The sequence below is a fragment of the Cherax quadricarinatus genome, chromosome 1, assembly GCF_038502225.1.
Source record: "Cherax quadricarinatus isolate ZL_2023a chromosome 1, ASM3850222v1, whole genome shotgun sequence".
NCBI classification, from domain to species: domain Eukaryota; kingdom Metazoa; phylum Arthropoda; class Malacostraca; order Decapoda; family Parastacidae; genus Cherax; species Cherax quadricarinatus.
In genome coordinates, this window is record NC_091292.1 from 32,861,455 (window position 1) to 32,885,959 (window position 24,505).

Consider the following 24,505-nt stretch of genomic DNA (forward strand, 5'->3'; position numbering starts at 1 on the left):
AGGAATAAGCCTTGAGCATACATCGAGTGTCACCGAGTTAATCTGTTCTAGGCATAAGTTGGGGTCTGTGTTGCTTAGTCTATCTTCCCAGCTTATATCGTTTAGGACTTGATTTACTTGGTCCCACTATGTTCTTGTTATTGAAGTTGAATTTGGTGAAGGCTCCCTCGTGACTAATCTCATTTTTGTCAGTCTGGGGCTCCGCGCATACATGTCTGAACCTCGATTATGTTGTGATCTGAGTATATTGTTTTTGATATGGTGACATTTCGTATCAGATCATCATTGTTAGTGTAGCTGAGGTCTAGTGTATTCTCCAGTCTCGTAGGCTCTATTATTTGCTGGTTTAAGTTGAATTTTGTGCAGAGATTTAAAAGCTCATGTGTGTGAGAGTTCTCGTCAGAGCTGCCTACTGGTGTTATCACTGCAACAACATTATTTGCTATATTCCTCCATTTTAGGTGCCTCAAGTTGAAATCCCCCAGAAGCAAGATGTTTGGGGCAGGAGCTGGCAGATTTTCCAGACAGTGGTCAATTTTTGACAGCTGTTCCTGGAATTGCTGGTATGTTGCATCTGGAGGCTTGTAGACTACCACAATGACTAGGTTTTGGTTCTCGATCTTTACTGCTAAAACTTCCACTACATCATTTGAGGCATTAAGCAGTTCTGTGCAAACAAGTGACTCTGTGATATACAAGCCAACCCCCCCCCCCTTTTTTGCCTGTTCACTGTCACATCTGTATAGGTTGTAACCTGGGATCCATATTTCGTTGTCCAAGTGATCCTTTATGTGGGTCTCTGTGAAAGCCACAAATATTGCATTTGCCTCTGCAAGCATTCCAAGGATGAAAGGTATTTTGTTGTTCACTGCTGGCTTTAGACTAACCCTGTATATTTGCAAAGAAGAATGTCATCGGCCTGGTGGTATTGGTGGTACTGGGGAAGACTTTTTTCCAGCACTAGTTTTTTCCGGCATTAGTATCTGTATCTGTTGGTTTGGAGTGGAGGCCATCGACTGTGGTTCCACTCCAGAAATGACTGGACTTGGCGTACGATTTCCGCCATTTCCTGCCAGTTTTTTTTTTCCTTCCTACAGAAAACAATGAGAAATAAATGTAAATAACTAATTTTAATGATAAATGGACATTACATACCTTTATTGAAGACTCTTGTTGGCGAGTAAAATGTGTACTACATCCCAAGTGTATACCTATTGGCTACATACACTGCAGCCTACAGCCATATTACCATCAACATACCATGTTCACTGAGTTTAATCATTTCTAACAACTAACTTCAGATGCCATCATAAATAAAGGGAGAAGCAACGAATAATTCATGCTGAGAATTGTAAACAAGAGCCTAATGTATTAAGGGCGTTTACTGGGCCAATGCAAATTCACACGGGTTTTCTCTGAAGCTGGAACAGAGAAAACGTAATGTTTACCCTTCACTAACTCCTCGATAGCATATAAACATTTCATGTTTATATGCTAGGTAACTTGTTTCTTATATAATTTTGAAGATTTTTTTTTCAACAAACTGGCCATATCCCACCAAGGCAGGGTGCCCCCCCCCCCCAAAAAAAAAAGAAAGTTTCTCTTTTTAAATTTAGTAATTTATACAGGGGAAGGGGTTACTAGGCCCTTGCTCCTGGCATTTTAGTCGCCTCTTACAACACGCATGGCTTACGGAGGAAGAATTCTGTTCCACTTCCCCATGGAGATAAGAGGAAATAAACAAGAACTAGAAAGAAAATAGAAGAAAACCCAGAGGGGTGTGTATATATATGCTTGTACATGTATGTGTAGTGTGACCTAAGTGTATATAGAAGTAGCAAAACGTACCTGAAATCTTGCATGCGAAAGTAAAGACCCCAGCAATCCTACCATCATGTAAAACAATTACAGGATTCCGTTTTACACTCACTTGGCAGGATGGTAGTACCTCCCTGGGCGGTTGCTGTCTACCAGCCTACTACCTACAATTTTGAAGATTTTTTTTTTTTTTTTTCCTTCAACAAGTCGGTTGTCTCCCACCGAGGCAGGGTGACCCAAAAAAAAAAAAGAAAGAAAATCCCCAAAAAGAAAATACTTTCATCATCATTCAACACTTTCACCACACTCACACATTATCACTGCTTTTGCAGAGGTGCTCAGAATACAACAGCTTAGAAGCATATACATATAAAGATACACAACACATCCCTCCAAACTGCCAATATCCCAAACCCCTCCTTTAAAGTGCAGGCATTGTACTTCTCATTTCCAGGACTCAAGTCCGACTATATGAAAATAACAGGTTTCCCTGAATCCCTTCACTAAATATTACCCTGCTCACACTCCAACAGATCGTCAGGTCCCAAGTATCATTCGTCTCCATTCACTCCTATCTAACACGCACATGCACGCTTGCTGGAAGTCCAAGCCCCTCGCCCACAAAACCTCCTTTACCCCCTCTTTCCAACCCTTTCGAGGACGACCCCTACCCCTCTTTCCTTCCCCTATAGATTTATATGCTTTCCATGTCATTCTACTTTGATCCATTCTCTCTAAATGACCAAACCACCTCAACAACCCCTCTTCTGCCCTCTGACTAATGCATTTATTAACTCCACACCTTCTCCTAATTTCCACACTCCTAATTTTCTGCATAATATTTACACCACACATTGCCCTTAGACAGGACATCTCCACTGCCTCCAACCGTCTCCTCGCTGCTGCATTTACCACCCAAACTTCACATCCATATAAGAGTGTTGGTACTACTATACTTTCATACATTCCCTTCTTTGCCTCCATAGATAACATTTTTTGACTCCATATATACCTCAACACACCACTCACCTTTTTTCCCTCATCAATTCTATGATTAATTTTGAAGATATCATAGCTTAATTTATGAAAATGTCTATATTAACATAAAATAAGACATTTAATGTGCCCAAGAGTGAGTCACGAATGTATGAGGCGTCCAGGTAGACATCTGGTACCAACGATTTCCAAGTGGATGTACGAAATCCCGGGGGAAATTTTGCCAAAAATAAGTGCTCGAAATTCGAACTGTACGATTCCCACACCTACCGAAAACCGGGGGTCCACTGTATTTAGTAACTCAGTGAACAATATACAATGAAAGAATTGTTTGGCACAATTAACAAGTGGCTGTAATTAAACAGAGAAAAGAGCAAAAGGGGAGAAAAAAAAAAAAAACTTCAAAGGTAGTTCTCAATGGGACAGTGAACACTCAATCAGTACCAGTATTTCACAGTTAAGTGTGCTTGGTTCATTGTTAAGGAATGTTTACTTCAATGACCTTCTCATCCCAGACTCATAAGCATATGCAGATGAATGTACTCTGACATTTACTTATGCAAGAGGAAATGCCAGCTGCTCTCAGGCACATCAATCCCCAGCTTACAAGCTATATCAGTACTTAACATTACCTACAAAGCTACTAATCACTCTCCACTGCCTCAAAATATCATTGCTCACTGTGTTACTCCCCTAGCCTCAGAACCCCACAAGTAAATGCTCTAAGTACAATAAATTCCCATATGTTAACCTAATGCAAATGCAACTTTATCAAACCATACTACGGGTGGGGTTTGAACCCACAGTCAGTCTCTCAAAACTCCAGACCATTGCGTTAGCTAACGCGATGGTCTGGAGTTTTGAGACACTGACCGCAGGTTCAAACCCCACCCGTAGTATGGTTTGTTTGCAATCATGTCATTACGATTTCGTGAGTCAACTTTATCAAACTGTTTTGTACATCCAGTGTTAAGTAATCAGTAATGTATTAAGTCTGGCCTGCCCGTAATGCCAAGGCATGATAGTGGCTCTCTTTGCTCACTGTAAACTACCTATGTAATTTTTTTTTCAACAAGTTTGCCGTCTCCCACCAAGGCAGGGTGACCCAAAAAGAAAATCCCCAAAAAAGAAAATACTTTCATCATCATTCAATGCTTTCACCTCACTCGCACATAATCAATGTCTTTGCAGAGGCACCCAGATACAACAGTTTAGAAGCATATATAAAAATATATAACATACCCCTCCCAACTGCCAATATCCCAAACCCCTCCTTGCAGTGCAGGCATTGTACTTCCCATTTCCAGTACTCAAGTCTGGTTATATAAAAGTAACCGGTTTCCCTGAGTCCCTTCACTAAATGTTACCCTGCTCACACTCCAACAGCTCGCCAAGTCCCATAAACCATTCGTCTTCATTCATTCCTATCTAACACACTCACGCATGCTTCCTGGAAGTCCAAGCCCTTCACCCACAAAACCTCCTTTACCTCATCCCTCCAACCTTTTTAAGGATGATGCCTACCCCATCTTCCTTCCCCTACAGATTTATACATTCTCCAAGTCATTCTACTTTGATCCATTCTCTCTAAATGACCAAAACACCTCAACAACCCTCTTCAGCCCTCTGACTAATACTTTTAGTAACTTCACACCTCCAGATTTCCACACTCCTTTGAATTCTCTGCATAATATTTATGCCACACATTGCCGTTAGACAGGACACCTCCACTGCCTCCAGCAACCTCCTTGCTGCAGCATTTGCAACCCAAGCTTCACACCCATATAAGTGTGTTGGTACCACTATGCTTTCGTACATTCCCTTCTTTGCCTCCATGGATAATGTTTTTTGTCTCCACAGATACCTTAATGTGCCACTCACCTTTTTTCTTTCATCAATTCTATGGTTAACCTCATCCTTCATAAACCCATCCACTGACAAGTCAACTCCCAAATATCTGAAAACATTCACCTCTTCCATACTCACTCCCTCCCTCCCCCCAATGTGATATCTAATTTTTCTTTATCTAAATCATTTGATACCCTCATCACCTTACTCTTTTCTATGTTCACTTTCAAGTTTCTACCTTTACACACCCTCCCAAACTCGTCCACTAACCTTTGCAACTTTTCTTTAGAATCTCCCATAAGCACAGTATCATCAGCAAAAAGTAACTGTCAACTCCCATTTTGTATTTGATTCCCCATAATTTAATCCCACCCCTCTCCCCAGCACCCTAGCATTTACTTCTTTTACAACCCCATCTATAAACATATTAAACAACCATGGTGACATAACACATCCCTGTCTAAGACCTACTTTTACCGGGAAGTAATTTCCCTCTCTTCTACACATCCTAACCTGAGCCTCACTATCCTCATAAAAACTCTTCATAGCATTTAGTAACTTACTACCTATTACATATACTTGCAACATCTGCCACACTGCTCCCCTATGCACTATCATATGCCTTTCCTAAATCCATAAATGCAATGAAAACTTCCCTACCTTTATCTAAATACTGTTCACATATATGCTTCAACGTAAACACAGTCTACACATCCCCTACCCACTCTAAAACCTCCTTGCTCATCCGCAATCCTACATTCTGTCTTGCCTCTAATTCTTTCAATAACAACTCTACCGTACACTTTTCCTGGTATGCTCAGTAAACTAATTCCTCTATAATTCTTACAATCTCTTGTCCCTCTTCCTCTTATATAAAGGAACTATACATGCTCTCTGCCAATCCCTAGGTACCTTCCCTTCTTTCATACATCTATTAAACAAAAATACCAACCACTCTAACACTATATCCCCCCCTGCTTTTAACATTTCTGTCATGATCCCATCAGTTCCAGGTGCTTTACCCCCCTTTCATTCTACGTAATGCCTCAAGCACCTCCCCCACACTCACATCCTGCTCTTCTTCACTCCTAAAAGATGGTATACCTCCCTGGCCAATGCATGAAATTACCGCCTCCCTTTCTGCATCGACATTTAAAAGTTCCTCAAAATATTCCCGCCATCTACCCAATACCTCCCTCTCCCCATCTAGTAACTCCCCTACTCTGTTTTTAACTGACAAATCCATTCATTCCCTAGGCTTTCTTAACTTGTTTAACTTGCTCCAAATTTTTTTCTTATTTTCATTAAAATTTCTTGACAGTGCCTCTCCCACTTTATCATCTGCTCTCCTTTTGTACTCTCTCACCACTCTCTTCACCTTTCTTTTACTCTCCATATACTCTGCCCTTTTTATAACACTTCTGCTTTGTAAAAACTTTTCATAAGCTACCTTTTTCTCTTATCACACCCTTTACATCATCATTCCACCAATCACTCCTCTTTCCTCCTACACCCACCCTCCTATAACCAGAAACTTCTGCCCCACATTCTAATACTGCATTTTTAAAACTATTCCAACCCTCTTCAACCCCGCCACTACTCATACTTGCACTAGCCCACCTTTCTGCCAATAGTTGCTTATATCTCACCCGAACTTCCTCCTCCCTTAGTTTATACACTTTCACCTCTCTCTTACTTCTTGTTGCCATTTTCTCGTCCCATCTACCTCTTACTCTAACTCGAGCTACAAATAAATAATGATCCGATATATCAGTTGCCCCTCTATAAACATGTACAAGCTGGAGCCTAACCATCAACCTTTTATCCAGCAATACATAGTCTAAAACACTACTTTCATTACGTGCTATATCATACCTTGTATATTTATTTATCCTCTTTTTCATAAAGTATGTATTAAGGTAAGGTACCTAGGGATTGGCAGAGAGCATGCATAGTTCCTTTGTATAAAGGCAAAGGGGATAAAAGAGAGTGCAAAAATTATAGGGGGATAAGTCTGTTGAGTGTACCTGGTAAAGTGTATGGTAGAGTTATAATTGAAAGAATTAAGAGTAAGACGGAGAATAGGATAGCAGATGAACAAGGAGGCTTTAGGAAAGGTAGGGGGTGTGTGGACCAGGTGTTTACAGTGACTTATTACCAAACCTCTTTCTACACATAGCTCAATTAACCCTTCGACTGTTTTGGTCATACAGTGGACCCTCAAGTTTCGGCAGCCTCGACTTTCGTGAAATTTGACCTTCGGCAAGTTTTTTTGGAAAAATTTGGCCTCAAGTTTCGTGAAAAAACTCATGTTTCGGTGACCATCCGGTACCGGTCCACCCGTCACCGTGCACACAAAGCCAGTCTCCCACGCCATTCTCACTCAGTGTGCCACTGTTTACCAACATGTGTCCATCACCCCGCGGGTTCATACAATACATTCCATAATAATCCGTTGTTTTTTGTGCTTGCAACTGCTAAATAAGTCATCATGGACCCAAGGAAAGCTAGTGCAAGCCCTTTGGTAAATAAAGTGAGTGACAGGGATGTGGAAGAGTTGGTGGAGGACAACAGGGAAGAGCTAACCACTGACGAACTGCAAGAGCTTCAACTGGAACAGCATCAGACCACAGCCGAGGAACTTGCTTCAGAGGAGAAGGAAGAGGGAGTGGATGAGGTGCCTTCTTCAGTGATTAAGGACATGTGTGGAATGTGGAACGAGTTGCAAAGTTTTGTTGAAAAGTATCACCCTGACCAAGCTGAAACAAGCCGTATCTGCAACATGTACAATGACAGTGTTGTGTCCCACTTCAGGGAAATCTTAAAGAAACGCCAGAAAAAGACCTCTCTGGATAGATATTTTGTGCGCCAGGGGTCCAGTGACTAGAGTTGTTCCCAGTGGCATTAAAAGAAGAAGGGAAGTAACCCCAGATAAGGACTTGCTACCTAAAGTCCTAATGGAAGGAGATTCTCCTTCCAAACAATAGTGTACTCCTTCCTCCTATCACCTCCTCCCATCTTCCATCCACCCAGAAGTCTTCAGTAAAGGTAAGCGTAATGTTATTATTATTTATTTTAAATGTATGTATTTGATTTCTGATTGTTTTATTATGTAAATCTTTATTTAATTTGAAAAAAAATATTTTTTTTAATATTTTTGGGTGTCTGGAACAGATTAATTTTATTTCCATTATTTCTTATGGGGAAAATGGTTTCGAGTTTCGTGAATTTCGACCTTCGGCGGGCTCTCTGGAACGCATTAATCACAAAACCCGGGGGTCCACTGTATATATACGTCTTACGCGCCACTGTTTCGGACGTATTTATACCCGTAAATTCTAGCAGCTTCAAATCAAGCGGGAGAAAGCTGGTACGCCCACATGTGAGAGAATGGGTCTGTGTGGTCAGTGTGCACCGCAAAAAATCCTGCAGCGAGCAGGGCATAATGAGAAAAAAAAAAAAAATGTTTTTTTGGATTAAAATGCCGACTTTGAGGTGTATTTCGTATAGTATTTATCATTGTATTCTCGTTTTCATGGTCTCACATGATAAAATGGAAAACATATTACAGAAATAGAGATGATTTTGATTAGTTTCACGATGAAAACGACCTTGAAATTGAGTTCAAAGTAGCGGAAATGTTTGATTTTTACCAATGTTCAGGAGTAAGCAAATCACACCACACGTCCAATACACGTCAACTGGGGAGTCTAATATTTTTTTACTAGTGCAATGATATTATTTTTACCATTTTTACAATAATGCAGTTGTATGTATAAGAGTAAATTTTGTATTTTTTTTTTTTTTTTTTTTATCACACTGGCCGATTCCCACCAAGGCAGGGTGGCCCGAAAAAGAAAAACTTTCACCAACATTCACTCCATCACTGTCTTGCCAGAAGGGTGCTTTACACTACAGTTTTTAAACTGCAACATTAACACCCCTCTTTCAGAGTGCAGGCACTGTACTTCCCCTCTCCAGGACTCAAGTCCGGCCTGCCGGTTTCCCTGAACCCCTTCATAAATGTTACTTTGCTCACACTCCAACAGCACGTCAAGTATTTTTTGTATGAATAAAAAATCAAAATAGAAAGCATTAGTAATATAAGAGGGGCCTAGAGACATGACTAATGAACAGAGGATATATTTTAGTGCCAAGAATGTCTACATTGTTTATTCAAGACCCTATTTTGAAACTGGCATCTTTTTTAATTTGCATGAAATTGGACAAATTGCCAATTTCTGACCATTTTATTGGGTAGTTCAAATCAGTAAATGGGTGGTTTCTTGTACTCAACTTACAGAAAAAATGGAGTTCTAAAGAAATAGCTGAGTTTGATCAACTGGAACAAAGGGAGTGACCAAAAACAGTGCTCAAAGTCGGTGAAATCGCTGATGGGCATTTGTCGCCGAGATCGCTAATTTCGCGGGAGCGTAATTCCATGAGTTTTCAACCAAATTTCGGACTTTTGGTGTCATTACCATCGGGAAAAGATTCTCTGTAATTTCATAAGAAAAAAATAATTTTTTTTTTTCCTAAAATTTTGCGACGCAAAATGACAGTTTCAGAAAGGGGCTTGCGACAGTCAAAGGGTTAAAGATTCTCCATTTTCATTTAACCTTGGCACCCCAAATTTACCTACTACTCCCTCCACAACATTTTTACCCACTTTAGCATTGAAATCCCCAACCACAAGTAATCTCGCACTTGGTTCAAAACTCCCCACGCATTCACTCAACATTTCCCAAAATCAATCTCTCTCTCCTCTACACCACTCTTCTCCAGGTGCATATGCACTTACTATAACCAACTTTTCACATCCAGCCTTTATTTTACTCCACATAATCCTTGAATTAATACATACTCCCTCTTTTCCTGCCATAGCTTATCCTTCAATATTACTGCTACTCCTTTAGCTCTATGTGAAACCCCTGACCTAACCCCATTTTTTTTTCTCTCCACTGAAATTCTCCCTCCCCCTTCAGCTTTGTTTCACTTAAAGCCAGGACATCCAGCTTCTTCTCATTCATAACATCCACAATCATCTCTTTCTTATCATTTGCACAACATCCACGCACATTCAGACTTCCCACTTTGACAATTTTCTTTTTATTCTTTTTAGTAATCATTACAGGAAAAGGGGTTACTAGCCCATTGTTCCCGGCATTTTAGCTGACTTTTACAACACGCATGGCTTACGAAAGAAAGATTCTTATTCCATTTCCCCATGGATATAAAAGGAAAAGTAATAAGAACAAGAACCATTAAGATAAAATCAAAGAAAACTCAGATGAGTGTGTATAAATAAACGTGTACATGTAGGTGTAGTGTGACCTATGTAAGTAGAAGTAGCAAGACGTACCTGTAATCTTGCATATTTATGAGAGACAAAAGAAACCAGCTATCCTACCATCATGTAAAACACTTACAGGCTTTCATTTTACACTCACCTGGCAGGACAGTAGTACCTCCCTGGGTGGTTGCTGTCTACTAACCTACTACATATGTACATGTTCATGTATACACACTCATCTGAGTTTTCTTTGATTTTATCTTAGTAGTTCTTGTTCTTATTGCTTTTCCTTTCATATTCATGGGGAAGTGGAATAAGAATCTTTCCTTCATAAGCCATGTGTGTTGTAAAAGTCAACTAAAATGCTGGAACAATAGGCTAGTAACCTTTTCCCGTATAGCCTACTAAAAAGAAAGAAGAAAACCTATGTAAATATACAGTGGAACCTCTACTTATGAGTTTAATCTGTTCTATCACCTTGCTCACATCTGGATTCTCCTCATTTAAATTAATTGAAATGGAATTAATTCATTCCAGTGGTATTCCAGGTACAAGAAAATACTTCAATAATTTCCCTAATGTCAACTCTACGGCTTATTTATCTATTACAATTCATGAAATATGACAATGAACAATATTAATAACACAGTGGACCATCGCCCAACGCTATTAATCCGTTCCTGAGAGCTCAACGTTAGGCAAAATTATCGTTAGGCGAATTAATTTTCCCCATAAGAAATAATGAAAATCAAATTAATCCGTTCCTGACACCCCAAAGTATGAACAAAAAAAAATTTTTACCACATGAAATATTAATTTTAATACACACAAACTGAAGAAGACATGCACAGTTACATGACAGTTACCTTTATTGAAGATCTGGTGATGATTGATGGGATGGGAGGAGGGGAGACTGTGGATGGTGTTAATGTTTAGAAGGGGAATCCCCTTCCATTAGGACTTGAGGTGGCAAGTCCTTTTCTGGGGTTACTTCCATTCTTTTAATGCCACTAGGACCAGCTTGAGAGTCACTGGACCTCTGTCGCACAACATATCTGTCCATAGAGGCCTGTACCTCCCGTTCCTTTATGACATTCCTAAAGTGTTTCAAAACATTGTCAGTGCAATAGTCACCAGCACGGCTTGCAATAGCTGTGTGAGGGTGATTTTCATCAAAAAAGGTTTGCACTTTAAGCCACACTGCACACATTTCCTTAATCTTTGAAGTAGGCAACTTCCTCAATTTCTCTATCCCCTCCTCCAAAGCAGTTTCCTCAGGTGTGGCCTCTTGCTGCTGAAGATGATCTAGCAGCACATCAGTGGTTAGTTCTTCATTGTCCTCCTCCACCAACTCTTCCACATCCTGCCCACTAACCTCCAACCCCAAGGACTTCCCCAATGCCACAATGGATTCCTCAACTGGCATAGGATTCCCAGGGTTAGCCTCAAACCCTTCAAAATCCCTTTTGCCTACACATTCTGGCCACAGTTTCTTCCAAGCAGAGTTCAAGGTCCTCTTAGTCACTTCCTCCCAAGCCTTACCTATAATGTTTACACAATTGAGGATGCTAAAGTGATCTCTCCAAAACTCTAAGAGAGTCAATTGAGTTTCTGAGGTCACTACAAAGCACCTTTCAAACATAGCTTTTGTGTACAGTTTCTTGAAGTTGGAAATGACCTGCTGGTCCATGGGCTGCAGGAGAGGAGTGGTATTAGGAGGCAAAAACTTCATCTTAATAAAGCTCATTTCCGCAGAAAGTCGCTCTGCCACGTCTGAAGGATGACCAGGAGCATTGTCTAATACCAGGAGGCACTTAAGGTCTAATTTCTTTTCAATTAGGTAATTTTTCACAGTGGGGGCAAATGCATGGTGTAACCAGTCATAGAAAAAGTCCCTAGTGACCCATGCCTTACTGTTTGCCCTCCACAGCACACACAAATTAGCCTTGAGGACATTGCTTTTCCTGAACACTCTGGGAGTTTCGGAGTGATACACCAATAAAGGCTTCACTTTGCAATCACCACTAGCATTGGCACACAACAGAGTAAGCCTGTCTTTCATAGGCTTATGTCCTGGGAGTGCCTTTTCCTCCTGAGTAATGTAGGTCCTGCTTGGCATTTTCTTCCAAAACAGGCCTGTTTCGTCGCAATTAAACACTTGTTCAGGTTTCAGTCCTTCACTGTATGTACTCCTTGAATTCCTGCACATATTTTTCAGCCGCTTTGTGGTCCGAACTGGCAGCCTCACCATGCCTTATCACACTATGTATGCCACTACGATTCTTAAATCTCTCAAACCAACCTTTGCTGGCCTTAAAAATTCACTCACATCACTAGTTGCAGGCATTTTTCTAATTAAATCGTCATGCAACTTCCTAGCCTTTTCACATATGATCGCTTGAGAGATGCTATCTCCTATCTGTTTTTCGTTTATCCACACCAATAACAGTCTCTCAACATCTTCTATCACTTGTGATCTCTGTTTCAAAAACAAAGTTGCACCTTTGGCAAGAACAGCTTCCTTGATTGCCGTTTTCTTGGCCACAATAGTAGCGATGGTTGATCGGGGTTTTGTGTACAACCTGGCCAGCTCGGAGACACGCACTCCACTTTCATACTTAGCAATGATCTCTTTCTTCACATCTATAGTAATTCTCACTCTTTTTGCTGTAGGGTTGGCACTAGAAGCTTTCTTGGGGCCCATGGTGACTTATTTTGCAGGTGCAATCACTAAAAAGGCTGTGATAATATGAAATGTTCTGATTGTATGTTTGGAAGCGACCGCGGTGGCTGGCTTGTAAACACTGGCACCCACGGAACAAGCGAGGCGGGCTCAGGCCGCACGTGGACGCGTCTCGAACGAATCGCGTTAAGCGAGTTTTTTAGCGCTAGCCGAGGCAAAATTTTTGCGTTAAAATGTATCGCTAGGTGGATTTAACGTTATGCGATGCGTTCGTTAGGCAAGGGTCCACTGTACATGCACTAGAATGAATAAAATGCATGTTATTACGTATGTGGCTAGTGGTGGTGACAGCAGGCGTTGTTGTTGGGGTTTATACGGCCACCACAGCGGCCATTCCTGCTCCTGATTACATGTGTAGAGAACCTAGGATAACCCAAAAAAGTCAGATGGTGACTTATAAGTGCTACACTCTTAATGCTAAACTTAATTGCTACACTCATAATGCTAAACTTAATTGCTACACTCTTAATGCTAAACTTAATTGCTACATTCTTAATGCTAAACTTAATTGCTACACTCTTAATGCTAAACTTAATTGCTACACTCTTAATGCTAAACTTAATTGCTACACTCTTAATGCTAAACTTAGTTGCTACACTCTTAATGCTAAACTTAATTGCTACACTCTTAATGCTAAACTTAATTGCTACACTCTTAATGCCACACTTTGCCACTGCTGCTTCATGTTGTCTGCCACTGCTGCTTCATGTTGTCTGAGTCTGCTACCTCATGATGTCTGTTCCCACTTTTGCTAGCATGTTGAAGAGCTTTCCAATATGTGAAGGTTGAGGGGCAGTGGCAATCGGACAGGCATTGTTTACTCTTGAACATCGCCAAATAATCAAGCATTTCTGCTACTTTGAGCTCAATTTCAAGGTACTTTTCTTCATGAAACCAATCAAAATCATATCTATTTCTGTAGTGTATCTTCCATTCTATCAAATGAGACCAAAAAATGAGAATACAATCATAAAAACCATATGAAAATATACCGCTAAGGGGAGGCTAATGGCTGAGAAGTGAATTCCATTATTTGTGGACCGGTTTCTTTCATTTTTGGTGTATGCTAAGAAGCAACTTTCCATCATACATTGCCCAAGTTTCAATAAGATAGTCCAACAAACAACTGAAATCCAATTCCCTAGATCAAGAGCAAGAGCCCCTCACCAGCGTCAAGGAATCTCCGTTGTAGCCCGCTCGCATCTGGAAATTTCACTCGTGTCTGGAAGCAAAAAACTGACCAAGCGACTGCTCGTATCTGGAAAAACTCGCACATGGATGCACTTCCTAAAATATGTCAACCACATTGTAAACTTGCAAGAAAATGAAGGAATTTGAATTTGAAATTGAATTTGAATAGGTCAACTATGGCAGGTTACATTTGCATATGAGAAAACAAATGATGTCTCTAGGCACCATGCTTGTAATGCTGGAACAATTTTAAAAATGAATGGGAGTGTTGAAACATGGGGATGAGGTTGATATCCTTGGGACGAAATTAGATTCCAAACAGACTATGAAGAACCACATAGTAAATCTCGGAAACAAGGCAACCAGGAAACTTATAGCACTTAGATATATCTTGAATCTGCTCAACAGTAGCGGTAGCTGATCATTTCAAAGTAAAATTACAGTTTGCATCAGTTTACTTACCAAATATCATGAGAAATGCTGCAAGGGCTCCAGTATAATGCGAGAGTCCCAACTCTACCATTGTGTTGTATACTGTGGGCATTAGCAAGGACCCAAAAAATGCAGGTACAATTCTCATGGCTGATACTGGCACAACAGGATCATATGGAGTACCAATGCGATCAAATTTGAAGTTGCCTGAAAAAAGAAATCCTCCAATAAACAAGTGCTTACAATTACATGATAAAAAAAAACAAATATTTTACAAAGCTACTGAGAATGAATCTTAGTTAGGTAAAAAAAAAGAAAGTATTGCATTAATTTCCATAGAAAAGAATGGACTAGATACTGAAAAAATTTAGGACAAGAAACTTTATGAAATTTATTGAATGCAGGTCATTGGTTATCTAGCAACTGGTTATTAGTCACCCATTATCCAGCAGTCTCATTTTGCACTGATATATCCAAACCTGAGTGAAGTCATATAGTATATAGTAGGTCTAGTTAATACTAGAACTACGATGTCATAAGCCACAAAGTAAATCTTAACTTCTTCAGCTATTTACATTGCAGATCTAGGAACTGCAGCTCTTTTTCAGGTAGTCATTCAGCTCTGAACTGCAGAGGTAAAGAAGGGGTCATACTAGTTACCCCCCAAAAATACCTCAACTTCATCAATGCCAAAATTCCAGCATTAATTTAATAATGTAGATTCAATAAATGACAAAAATTGCATGACATGAAGTCCCTCAATCAATAATAAATGCAGATTGGGAAGAGTATGGCCTAGTGTGGTGAATAATTTTGCAGGTTTTCCCCTCAACATCAGGTCCAGGGAAACTGTCACCCTGGCAAGGCAAGGGCTTTGATGTACAAGACGACACACTATTACAACTAAAGAACTGCAGAAGAAATGTTGGAGGAGCTAAATTCCAAGATAGGTACACAAATAACCCACACATAGGAGAGGGGAGCTTAAGACGATTTAAATGGTCCAAGTCGGACCAAAATGTCATCGTAAACTCCCCTCTCCTATGTGCGGGCTAATTGTGTACTGTTCCAGACATGGTATTGTGTCTTTGTTATCCATGATAGAGGGAAGGCAGACAATAGAAAAGCATAAATAAAATTTACACAGATAACACCAAGATATACAAGTGATGCTGCATACTACTAGTAAGCTGCATACTTCTGCATAGACAATGGCCATGATACATCTAGAAGAATGGCTGTAGAGTGCACTCTGGAGCAAGTAATTATGCCTTAGCAGTTGAGTAACAAACTGCAGTGCAAAACAGAGCAGACATCACAGGATACCCAAGAACTACAGTACAACAATCTTTTACTGACAACTCTGCACTGACACCAACCCTACAACCACAGCCATCCATCGCAACCCAAGAACCACAGCAATCACCCTCACCAAGCAACTGCCATCCACCTTAGCCCATTAGGGCCACATCAATCCTTTCCACACGTGTCAAGACCAACGAGTATCACAAACCAGAATATAATGCAAGAAAATTATTTTAGGTAAATTTGTACAATTTTGAAAGTCAAGAAATTATCCTTGTTTTTCCAAAGTGTTCTTCAGTTATGTAACAGGGATTTCATGTACAAGTGTCATCAGGAACCTAACTACCATGTTGTGCAAGTCTACTGTATAACACAAAATACAAAATTAAATAAAACTGCGATACAGATTTTAGTGGAACTTAAGCATTTAGTAAAAGACATTAAAATAAAAATTTATATGTATATTGAAATTTAACTCAAAAGGCAAAAAATAATGTAATAATATTTGGAGGCATTACATACTGTACAATTAAAAATAATAACCTGCAGAATAAGGTGAAATTTATATTTTTGAAGTAATGGCAATTTAAAAGGATACATAAAATTAAGGAAATATATTACATGCAATCGAAGTTATTGTTGGAATTAAGCTATGATTTATGTTTGCAAAGTTACTCCACACTTTTGGCCCTTTAATCTGCATCTGATTTCTAGAGAGATTCAAATGGTACTATACTATGCCCTGTGCATTCTGTTAGTTTTTCCATGAAGTATCTTGGATCAGCACTGCGATGTAGTGTTCTATGAGGCCTGCATGGTAATATGCAAGGCATAAATATTTAGCAGGTTAAGGAATTTAAAAAATGTGTAGCATGTTGCCTGAACAAGCATGTAGTGTGCTGCCAGTAACTTTAGTTTGTGATGGTTCTGGTAGCTAATAATTAATGCTGGACTAAAAATTATTATTCAATGTTACAACATGAACTAACCATCAAAGCCTGCTATATAGGCAGCAAGAGCGATAAGCTGCTTTCCCAGTGGTGGCTGAGAGTCAAAAAAGAAAGTGTTCTGCATGTAAAGACTTGCATATTTCCCATAGTGAAGCTCATCAAACCTGCAAAATGAAGTCATAGATTAGATTATGTATTAGCAAATATAATTAGACATGGGTAAGGGATAATGCAGGTATGTACATACAGTATCAAAATGCTGGCATCATGATCACAGTTTATATTATAGTTTTTCAGTTTTTTTGAGCAAAACTTATCTAACACTTATTCATTCAAATAGATATTTTACTAAATTAGCTGCTTTAGTAAATATTCTAGCCAATTCCAAGTAACAAAAAATAGTATATTAATTTTCAAAGAAAAAAAAAAGTACACAAAAAACAAAACTAGGAACATAACACTGTATCAATTGCATCTGCTAGAAAAAGGACAGGATGGATAAGGAGAACCTTCAAAACTAGGGATGCCAAGCCCATGATGACACTTCAGGTCTCTTGCTCTATCTAGGCTGGAATATTGCTGCACACTAACAGCACTTTTCAAGGCAGGTGAAATTGCTGATCTAGAAAATGTACAGAGAACCTTCACAGCGCACACAACTGCGATAAAGCACTTCAATTACGTACTGGGAACGCTTGAAGCTCCTCAACCAGTACTCCCTGGAATGCAGGCGGGAGAGATGCACGATTATATACACTTGGAAAATCCTAGAAGGAATAGTACCAAACTTACACATGAAAATCACTCCCTATGAAAGACGATGCAACATCCCCCCCCCAATGAAAAGCAGGGGTTCCACTAGCACGATTAGAGGCAACACAAATGTCAGGGGCCCAAAACTGTTCAACTGCCTCCTAGCATACATAAGGGGGATTATCAATAGACCCCTGGCTGTCTTCAAGCAGGCACTGAACTGGCACCTAAAGTTGGTGCCTGACCAGCTGGGCTGTGGTTTGAACGTTGGGTTGCGTGTGGCTAACAGTAACAGCCTGGTTGATCAGGCACTGATCCACCATGAGGCACTGTCACAGACCGGGCCGCGGGGGCATTGACCCCCGGAACCCTCTCCAGGTATACTCCAGGTATACTGCAGCAGGCCTACTGGATGACAGCAATACAATGGCCGACTATACCGACAGCATGTGCACAAGATTATGGAATACTTATTGAAGATCTTTCGTCCACCAGGGACTATCATTTCACCATGGTTAATGAAGCAGCATAACCTAAATGAGGTCTGACCATAGATATAAAGTTGAGGTACAGCTTAGGAATTTCTATTATTTATACTCTACATGAAGCCAAGACATGAAAAAACATATACCACGGTCGTGATTTTAAATTTCATTAGGACTTCTAGGTTTTCTTGCATTAACTAACTAAAAGCTATTGTACATTATTTAGCTGATATGCCATAGTTGTTTTCTTTTCCTAGGATTACAACCGTACAGTGATCCTCTGTTCTTTTGTTCCTTAAACTACCTGCACCACTACTACTACTATTACTTTGCTTACACTCCACTGTGCCCCTTTTTTTCACTATTACTACTACCTTCTTACTGCCACCTCTCTCACTGTTGCACTCCTACTACTATTATCACCACTACTACGTACCTTGATACTCCCTCCTCCATTTCTACATCTCCCATCCCCCTCTCATACATATTCTGGCTCCTTCCCTTCATTTCTCTCTGCATGAGTAGGTAATGGTCCAAGTCGGACCGAAACATTGTCAAGTTTCGGCCATCACAAGTGTGGGTTGTACCTTTCAGAGCTCTACACTGTGTTCCCCTCAAGGAAGGTTCCTTGATGTTGGTAAGGGGCTCTTGATTTAGGGAATTGGATCTGTGCTCCAGTTCCCCGAATTAAGCCTGAATGCCTTCCCCCCCCCCAGGCGCTGTATAATCCTCCGGGTTTAGCGCTTCCCCCTTGATTATAATAATAATCTACACCGTGTTGAACTGCATCTGCTGCCACTTCTCTGACTACATCAACCAATCCAGGTCATCTAGTAGCTTTCTAGTGTCCATATTAGAAATTATTTGAGGGCCTATTCTAGAGATCTGCAAACTTGTGTCACTATTTATTCCCTCATCAATGTTGTTGAGGCAGATTATGAACAAGAGTCCCAGCACTGAACCTTGTAACACACCACTCATTGCTCACCACTCCAATTTCTTCCCATTACTGCAAACATTGTTGCCTATTGGTCAGCCATGCCTCGACCCTGGACCACTATTAAATTAATCAGTCTCCAGTGTGGAGATTTATCGAAGACCTTATTGAGGTCCATTTAGACAATATAGTAATCTTTATCCTTGTCTACTATCTTGAATACTAAGTGAAAAGGGGTTAGACTGCCCCCTTGCTTTTAACTGCATCAGAAATTCATTCATTCCATCAACTCTCCCACAATTGAGGATAGGCCGACTGGTCCACCAGAAGCAGCTAAGGCCCCATTCCCCACTTCGTAAATGGGAATCACTTTTGTCATTACCTATTTATCCTGTACGATACCTGCCAGTAGTGATCTGTTAAGAGACTGGCTCATGGCTTAAGTTCCTCCTCACATTCCTTTACAACTCTTGAAAGCAGCTCGTCAGGGCCTGGTGACTTGTTTAGCTGAATCAATATATAGTCATTTGAGGACAATGTCACTAATGATTGATACTGTATTATTTATTAATGCTGATTATACTACACACCTTAATGTTTATCTGTACAAGCACAATAAAAAATATTAAATATAAAGAAAAAGTATCAAGACGTGGGATGAAAAACAGTTAAATTTCATGCACAAGAAAAAATCACTGCATATACGAGCACAAAATAAAGGTTCTTATTTAAAAGACAAATACGCTGTACGAGTTGAATTTAATTAGATTTTAAAAAATTACACCAAAACATAGTAAACATGTATGTCTGAAACTGCTCTCTGGTAATGCCCATATTATGTTTAATCAAAAAGTTCATAACAGTCTGCATATACATTATATAATAAAGGATGCATCAGATATGAAGGGACGCTTCCAGCAGTTCATATACTTAACAATCAGAGTTAGTACTGTGTGTATGTCACTCATGCAGACAAATTAAAGACTGGTAGAATTGGAAGCAGCAAGAGTGAACTGAAATCTCCTTTGTTATGGGTAGCAACATATGCAAAGAAGGGCAAAAACATTACAAATTGTGTTTACAGTCAGTCAGAACTGTAAACTTAAGTTATGAGAAGTCACATCTGAGAACATCTTGAAACTACCACAGTACAAGTAAGATCGGACAGAAGACGGATGAAGGGCAGAGGGAGAGGAACGAAAGGCAGAGGGGGAGAAATTGGAAAGGGACAACAAATGAATGAAACGGGGAACATATTACCTATTACGCAATGGGTAGAACAGGAAATACCCCAGCACTCCTCAGACTCTCTACTTCATTCGAGTATAATGGGCAAACAAAATCGAGATTCCAGTGTAGTTAAATCCCGTTATCCGAAAATTATTGGAGCAGATGGCATTACGGTATAACCACAATATCAATTTAAAAAAATCTTAAGTCACATAGAAAATCCTAGAGGGACTAGTCGCAAATCTGCAAACAGAAATCACTCTACGAAAGCAAATGACTCGGCAAACAGTGCAACATCCCCAAATGAAAAGCAGGGGTTCGGGGCTGAGTACGCAAAAACTCACTAAGTGTCAGGAGCCCCAAGACCGTTCAACTGCCTCTCAGCATACTTATATAAGGGGGATTACCAAAAGACCCCTATCTTTAAGAGGAAGCTGACCTGGCCAGCTGGGCTGTGGTTCGTACATTATAATATCTATTTCTACAAGTATATGAGTAGTGATGAAGGCGGCTCAGTGGCTCATTCTACAGAGTGGCTCACACAGTATGGCTCCTCCTGAAAGGGCTGTGGCTGAGTGGCTCCTTTTCACACCTATGTGCTAATGACCTTTTTCACACCTATATGCTAATGACCTTAACCCCACCCACGACCCCCCCCCGCGCCCCCCACGCCCACGCCCCCGCCCCCGTGCCCCCACGACCCCCCACCCACGCCCCCCGTGCCCCCCACCCACGCCCCCAATGCCTGTGCCCCCGCGACCCCCACACCCCCGTGACCCCCACCCGTGCCCCCCACGCCCGCACCCCCGTGCCCCCATGACCCCCCACCCGTGCCCCCCACGACCCCCCACCCGTCCCCCCCCCCACCCTCACGCCCCGCCCGCGCCCCCCACCCACCCCCGCCCTCGTGCCGACCCACCCGCCTGCTGCGCCCTCGCGCCCACCCCGCGCCTTCTGCTGCGCCTTCTGCAGCGTCGTCCGGATTGCCCCCCGCCCCCCGATTTTTTTTTTTCCGAATTTTTTCAAATTTTTTTTGAATTTCATTTTCTTATGATCTCGGATCAAATTTTTGAGGTTCCCCCTCCCACTTTCACCCCCACCATAAATTTTTTCAATTTTTTTTTTCTCGATAATACAAAGACTCCAATAACTCAGATCAAATTTTTGGGTTCCCCCCTCTGGGGGTAAGCATTCAAATGAACTCCCACTTGCATCCCATTTTTTTTCCTCGATAATACAAAGACTCCAATTCCTTGGATCAAGGTTTTCTCGATATCAATAATACAAAGATTTCCCCCACCATCCACTTCTACCCTCTATGTCCAAGTATTTCTCCTCCATCTCCTCGGATCAAGTTTTTTGGATTCCCCCTCTGGGTATAAACATTCAAATTGAACTCCCATTTGCATCCCAATTTTTTTTCTCGATAATACAAAGACTCCAATTCCTCGGATCAAATTTTTCTCGAAATCAAAGTCTCCATCTCCTTGGATCAAGTTTTTTTTTCTCGATAATACCAAGACTCCATCTCCTCAGATCAAGTTTTTGGATTCCCCCACTCTCAGGGTAAGCATTCAAATGAACTCCTCCTATGGGGCATGGTACTTTCTCTTACTACAGGTCTAAACAAGTGTGACGTCACCCCACCTGTGTTTTCGAGTCCAGTAGCGTCACGTGATGTTTCTCACACATACAGGCTGAATCTTGTAGACCCCCAATCTCAGTATTACACATTTCATGCTAACATAGGAAAACATTTTCCTCTTAACCCAGGATAATCAAATAATTTCACATTTTTTCGTTAATACCCACAACAATCAATTCTTTACAAAATACATACAAGTCTAGACATTTTCTCGTTTAACTATTTCATCTCAGGTCCTCCCCACGAAGTAACCTTCTCTCTCTCCTCCTCCCCACCTCCCGAACCCCTCACACTCCAACCAACACCTCAAAATTTTCACTCATAACCCCCAATTTCTCGTTTTAACCTAATTTCATCAGAAGTCACAACAACAACAACCCAGCTTATAATCACTTTTCAACAACTCTAGTTCGAGCAACAACACATCCCCAACACCCACAACCCACAATTTTTCGTTTAACTAAATTTCATCAGAAAAGTCACAACAACCACCACTTCAACATCTTTTGATTATCTCTGGTTAAACAACAACACATCACATCTTACATCACCCACACAACACCACAACACAATTTTTCGTTTTAACGCTAATTTCATCAGAGCGTCTGTAACAACAACCCACAACTTATAACCACTTTTAGACATCACTAGTTCGACAACAACACCCCAACCACCAACACCCCACAACCCACAGTAATTTTTCTCGTTTTAACTAAATTTCATCAGAAAAAGTCACAAAACAACCCACTTATATCATCTTTTGGTATCTCTAGTTCGACTACATTACCTAGCCCTCATCAATTACCAATTTATTCACAATTTTTTCCCTTTTTTACTGAATCTTAAATGTAATACACATTCCTCTTTACATCACTAAAATTCTAATAAATCCTCTCATACCCATCTCCCTTGTATCCATATAAAGTGATATTATACTACATCTTCAATCTCACTGCAACTATTACTGACATGTTTCCTATACCCTCCATTCTTTTCCAATATGCCTTTTACTTCTTTCAATTCTATAATTTCTTTTAAAATATTCACACATTACCTTTATTTTCAATCAAATCTCATATTTCATAGAATTTCCTACAACCCTCCCCATACCTCTCCACTCTCACGCATTTTCTTCATCCTCACCCATCTCCTTACACTCTTCTGAACACACAAAAATCACATTTCCCATCCACAAATGAATCTCATCTCACATCTCAAATCCACTAAAATCACTGTAACAAAGATATTCACAAAACTCTATGACCACCTAACACACACACACACACACACACACACCACACTCACACACAACCACACTCACACACACACACACACACACACACACACCACACACACACACACACACACACACACCAGTCTGGAACCACCTGGTCAAACACGTCCAAGAAGTTAGAGAAAGTACAGGTTTGCCAACAAGGCTAGTCCCACAGCTCAAGAATGTCGTCTGAGGAAGGTTAAGAAATCGGACTGGCAGCGACACTGGAGACAGAAGGGTCAGGGGACATGATAACGACATACAAGATACTGCGGGGAATAGACAAGGTGGGCAGAGATAGGATGTTCCAGAGAGGGACACAGGGACAAGGGGTCACAGCTGGGCTGAAGACTCCAGGCGGAGTCACGGGGCGATTGAGAGTATTTCTTCAGTCATGAGTTGTCAGCAAGTAGATAGCCTAGCAAGAGTGAAGTAGTGGAGGCCAGGAACCATACATTGTTTTAGAAGAGGTATGATAGCTCAGGAAGCAGAGAGAGAGGATCCAGTAGCGATCAGTGAAGAGGCGGGGCCAGGGCTGAGTCTCGACCCTGCAGCCACAATTAGGTGAGTACACACACACCTCACTTTACTTCGAACACCTTCAAAACACTCTCATACATCATTTAGGACCACCTTTTCTCAGTATCTCTCCACAACCTTTATCATCTCACTACAGAACAACCCAAGATTACTTCGAACACTCTCATGGAAATCATTTGAATACTCACATAAACACTGAACATTTCAAACAACACACAAACACTTCAAAATATCATTTTGATTACTCCCAAATAAGATTTATCATCTCTAATTTATCTACACTTACACATTAACACAAAAACTAACTCAGACACTTACGACATGAGACATTTTACCAAAACTAACACAAACACACATCTGTTATATCTCCAATATCTAAGATCACCACAATCAAGACGTTGCACCAAATTCTAACCCCACCCACTAAGATCACACATTTTTTTGTACACATTCTCTTAAAACATCATAGCAGTCACTAAAACTATCTATACTTTTACTAAGATGCATAACATTTTGTCTTCTCTAACTCACCCACCAATTACATTCTCATTCCACTTACACATTTCATTAACTTAAATTACATCTCATCACCCAAACTCCTCCCTCATTCTCCAGACTTTAACATTACTTTAAAACTAGCTCATACACTTGCCTGTTTGAGACATTACCATATCTAACACACTGATAACTTTGAACCAACTCTGAACACCACTGATCATCTTCAAAATTCTCTGCACATCATTTGGAACACCTTCAAAAACACCATCAAACACCTCGGTCTCTAAAACCTGCTAATTACTACCAAATCCTGCCATGAATACCAAATCACAGTCAAAATCACCAGAAACCATTAACATCACCATCTAACATCCTTTTCATAGAAATCCCCTCAATCTTTTCATAAACAGAACTCCCTCCCCATTTGGCGCGCAAAAAGCATGAACACAAACCTAATCATGAAACACTTAGTACATGATCTGCCATCAACTGAAAACATATCTTGCACACACACAATCTAAGACATCCACCAACCACAATCACCCATGTTCACTTACCTCAAAAT

The 24,505-nt window shown here is 40.5% G+C and overlaps 1 protein-coding gene across 2 annotated transcripts in view; it reads right to left on the bottom strand.

The window, feature by feature from the left end:
- rt (Protein O-mannosyltransferase rt) overlaps window positions 1-24,505 on the bottom strand; it is a 177,102-nt gene that overhangs the window by 46,598 nt on the left and 105,999 nt on the right. For both annotated transcript variants that reach the window (XM_053775322.2, XM_053775319.2), the window contains 2 exons: window positions 16,616-16,740; window positions 14,352-14,528 (listed from right to left, as the gene is read on the bottom strand). In XM_053775322.2, the coding sequence (XP_053631297.2) occupies window positions 14,352-14,528; window positions 16,616-16,740 (302 nt within the window). The remainder of the gene's footprint in view (window positions 1-14,351; window positions 14,529-16,615; window positions 16,741-24,505) is intronic.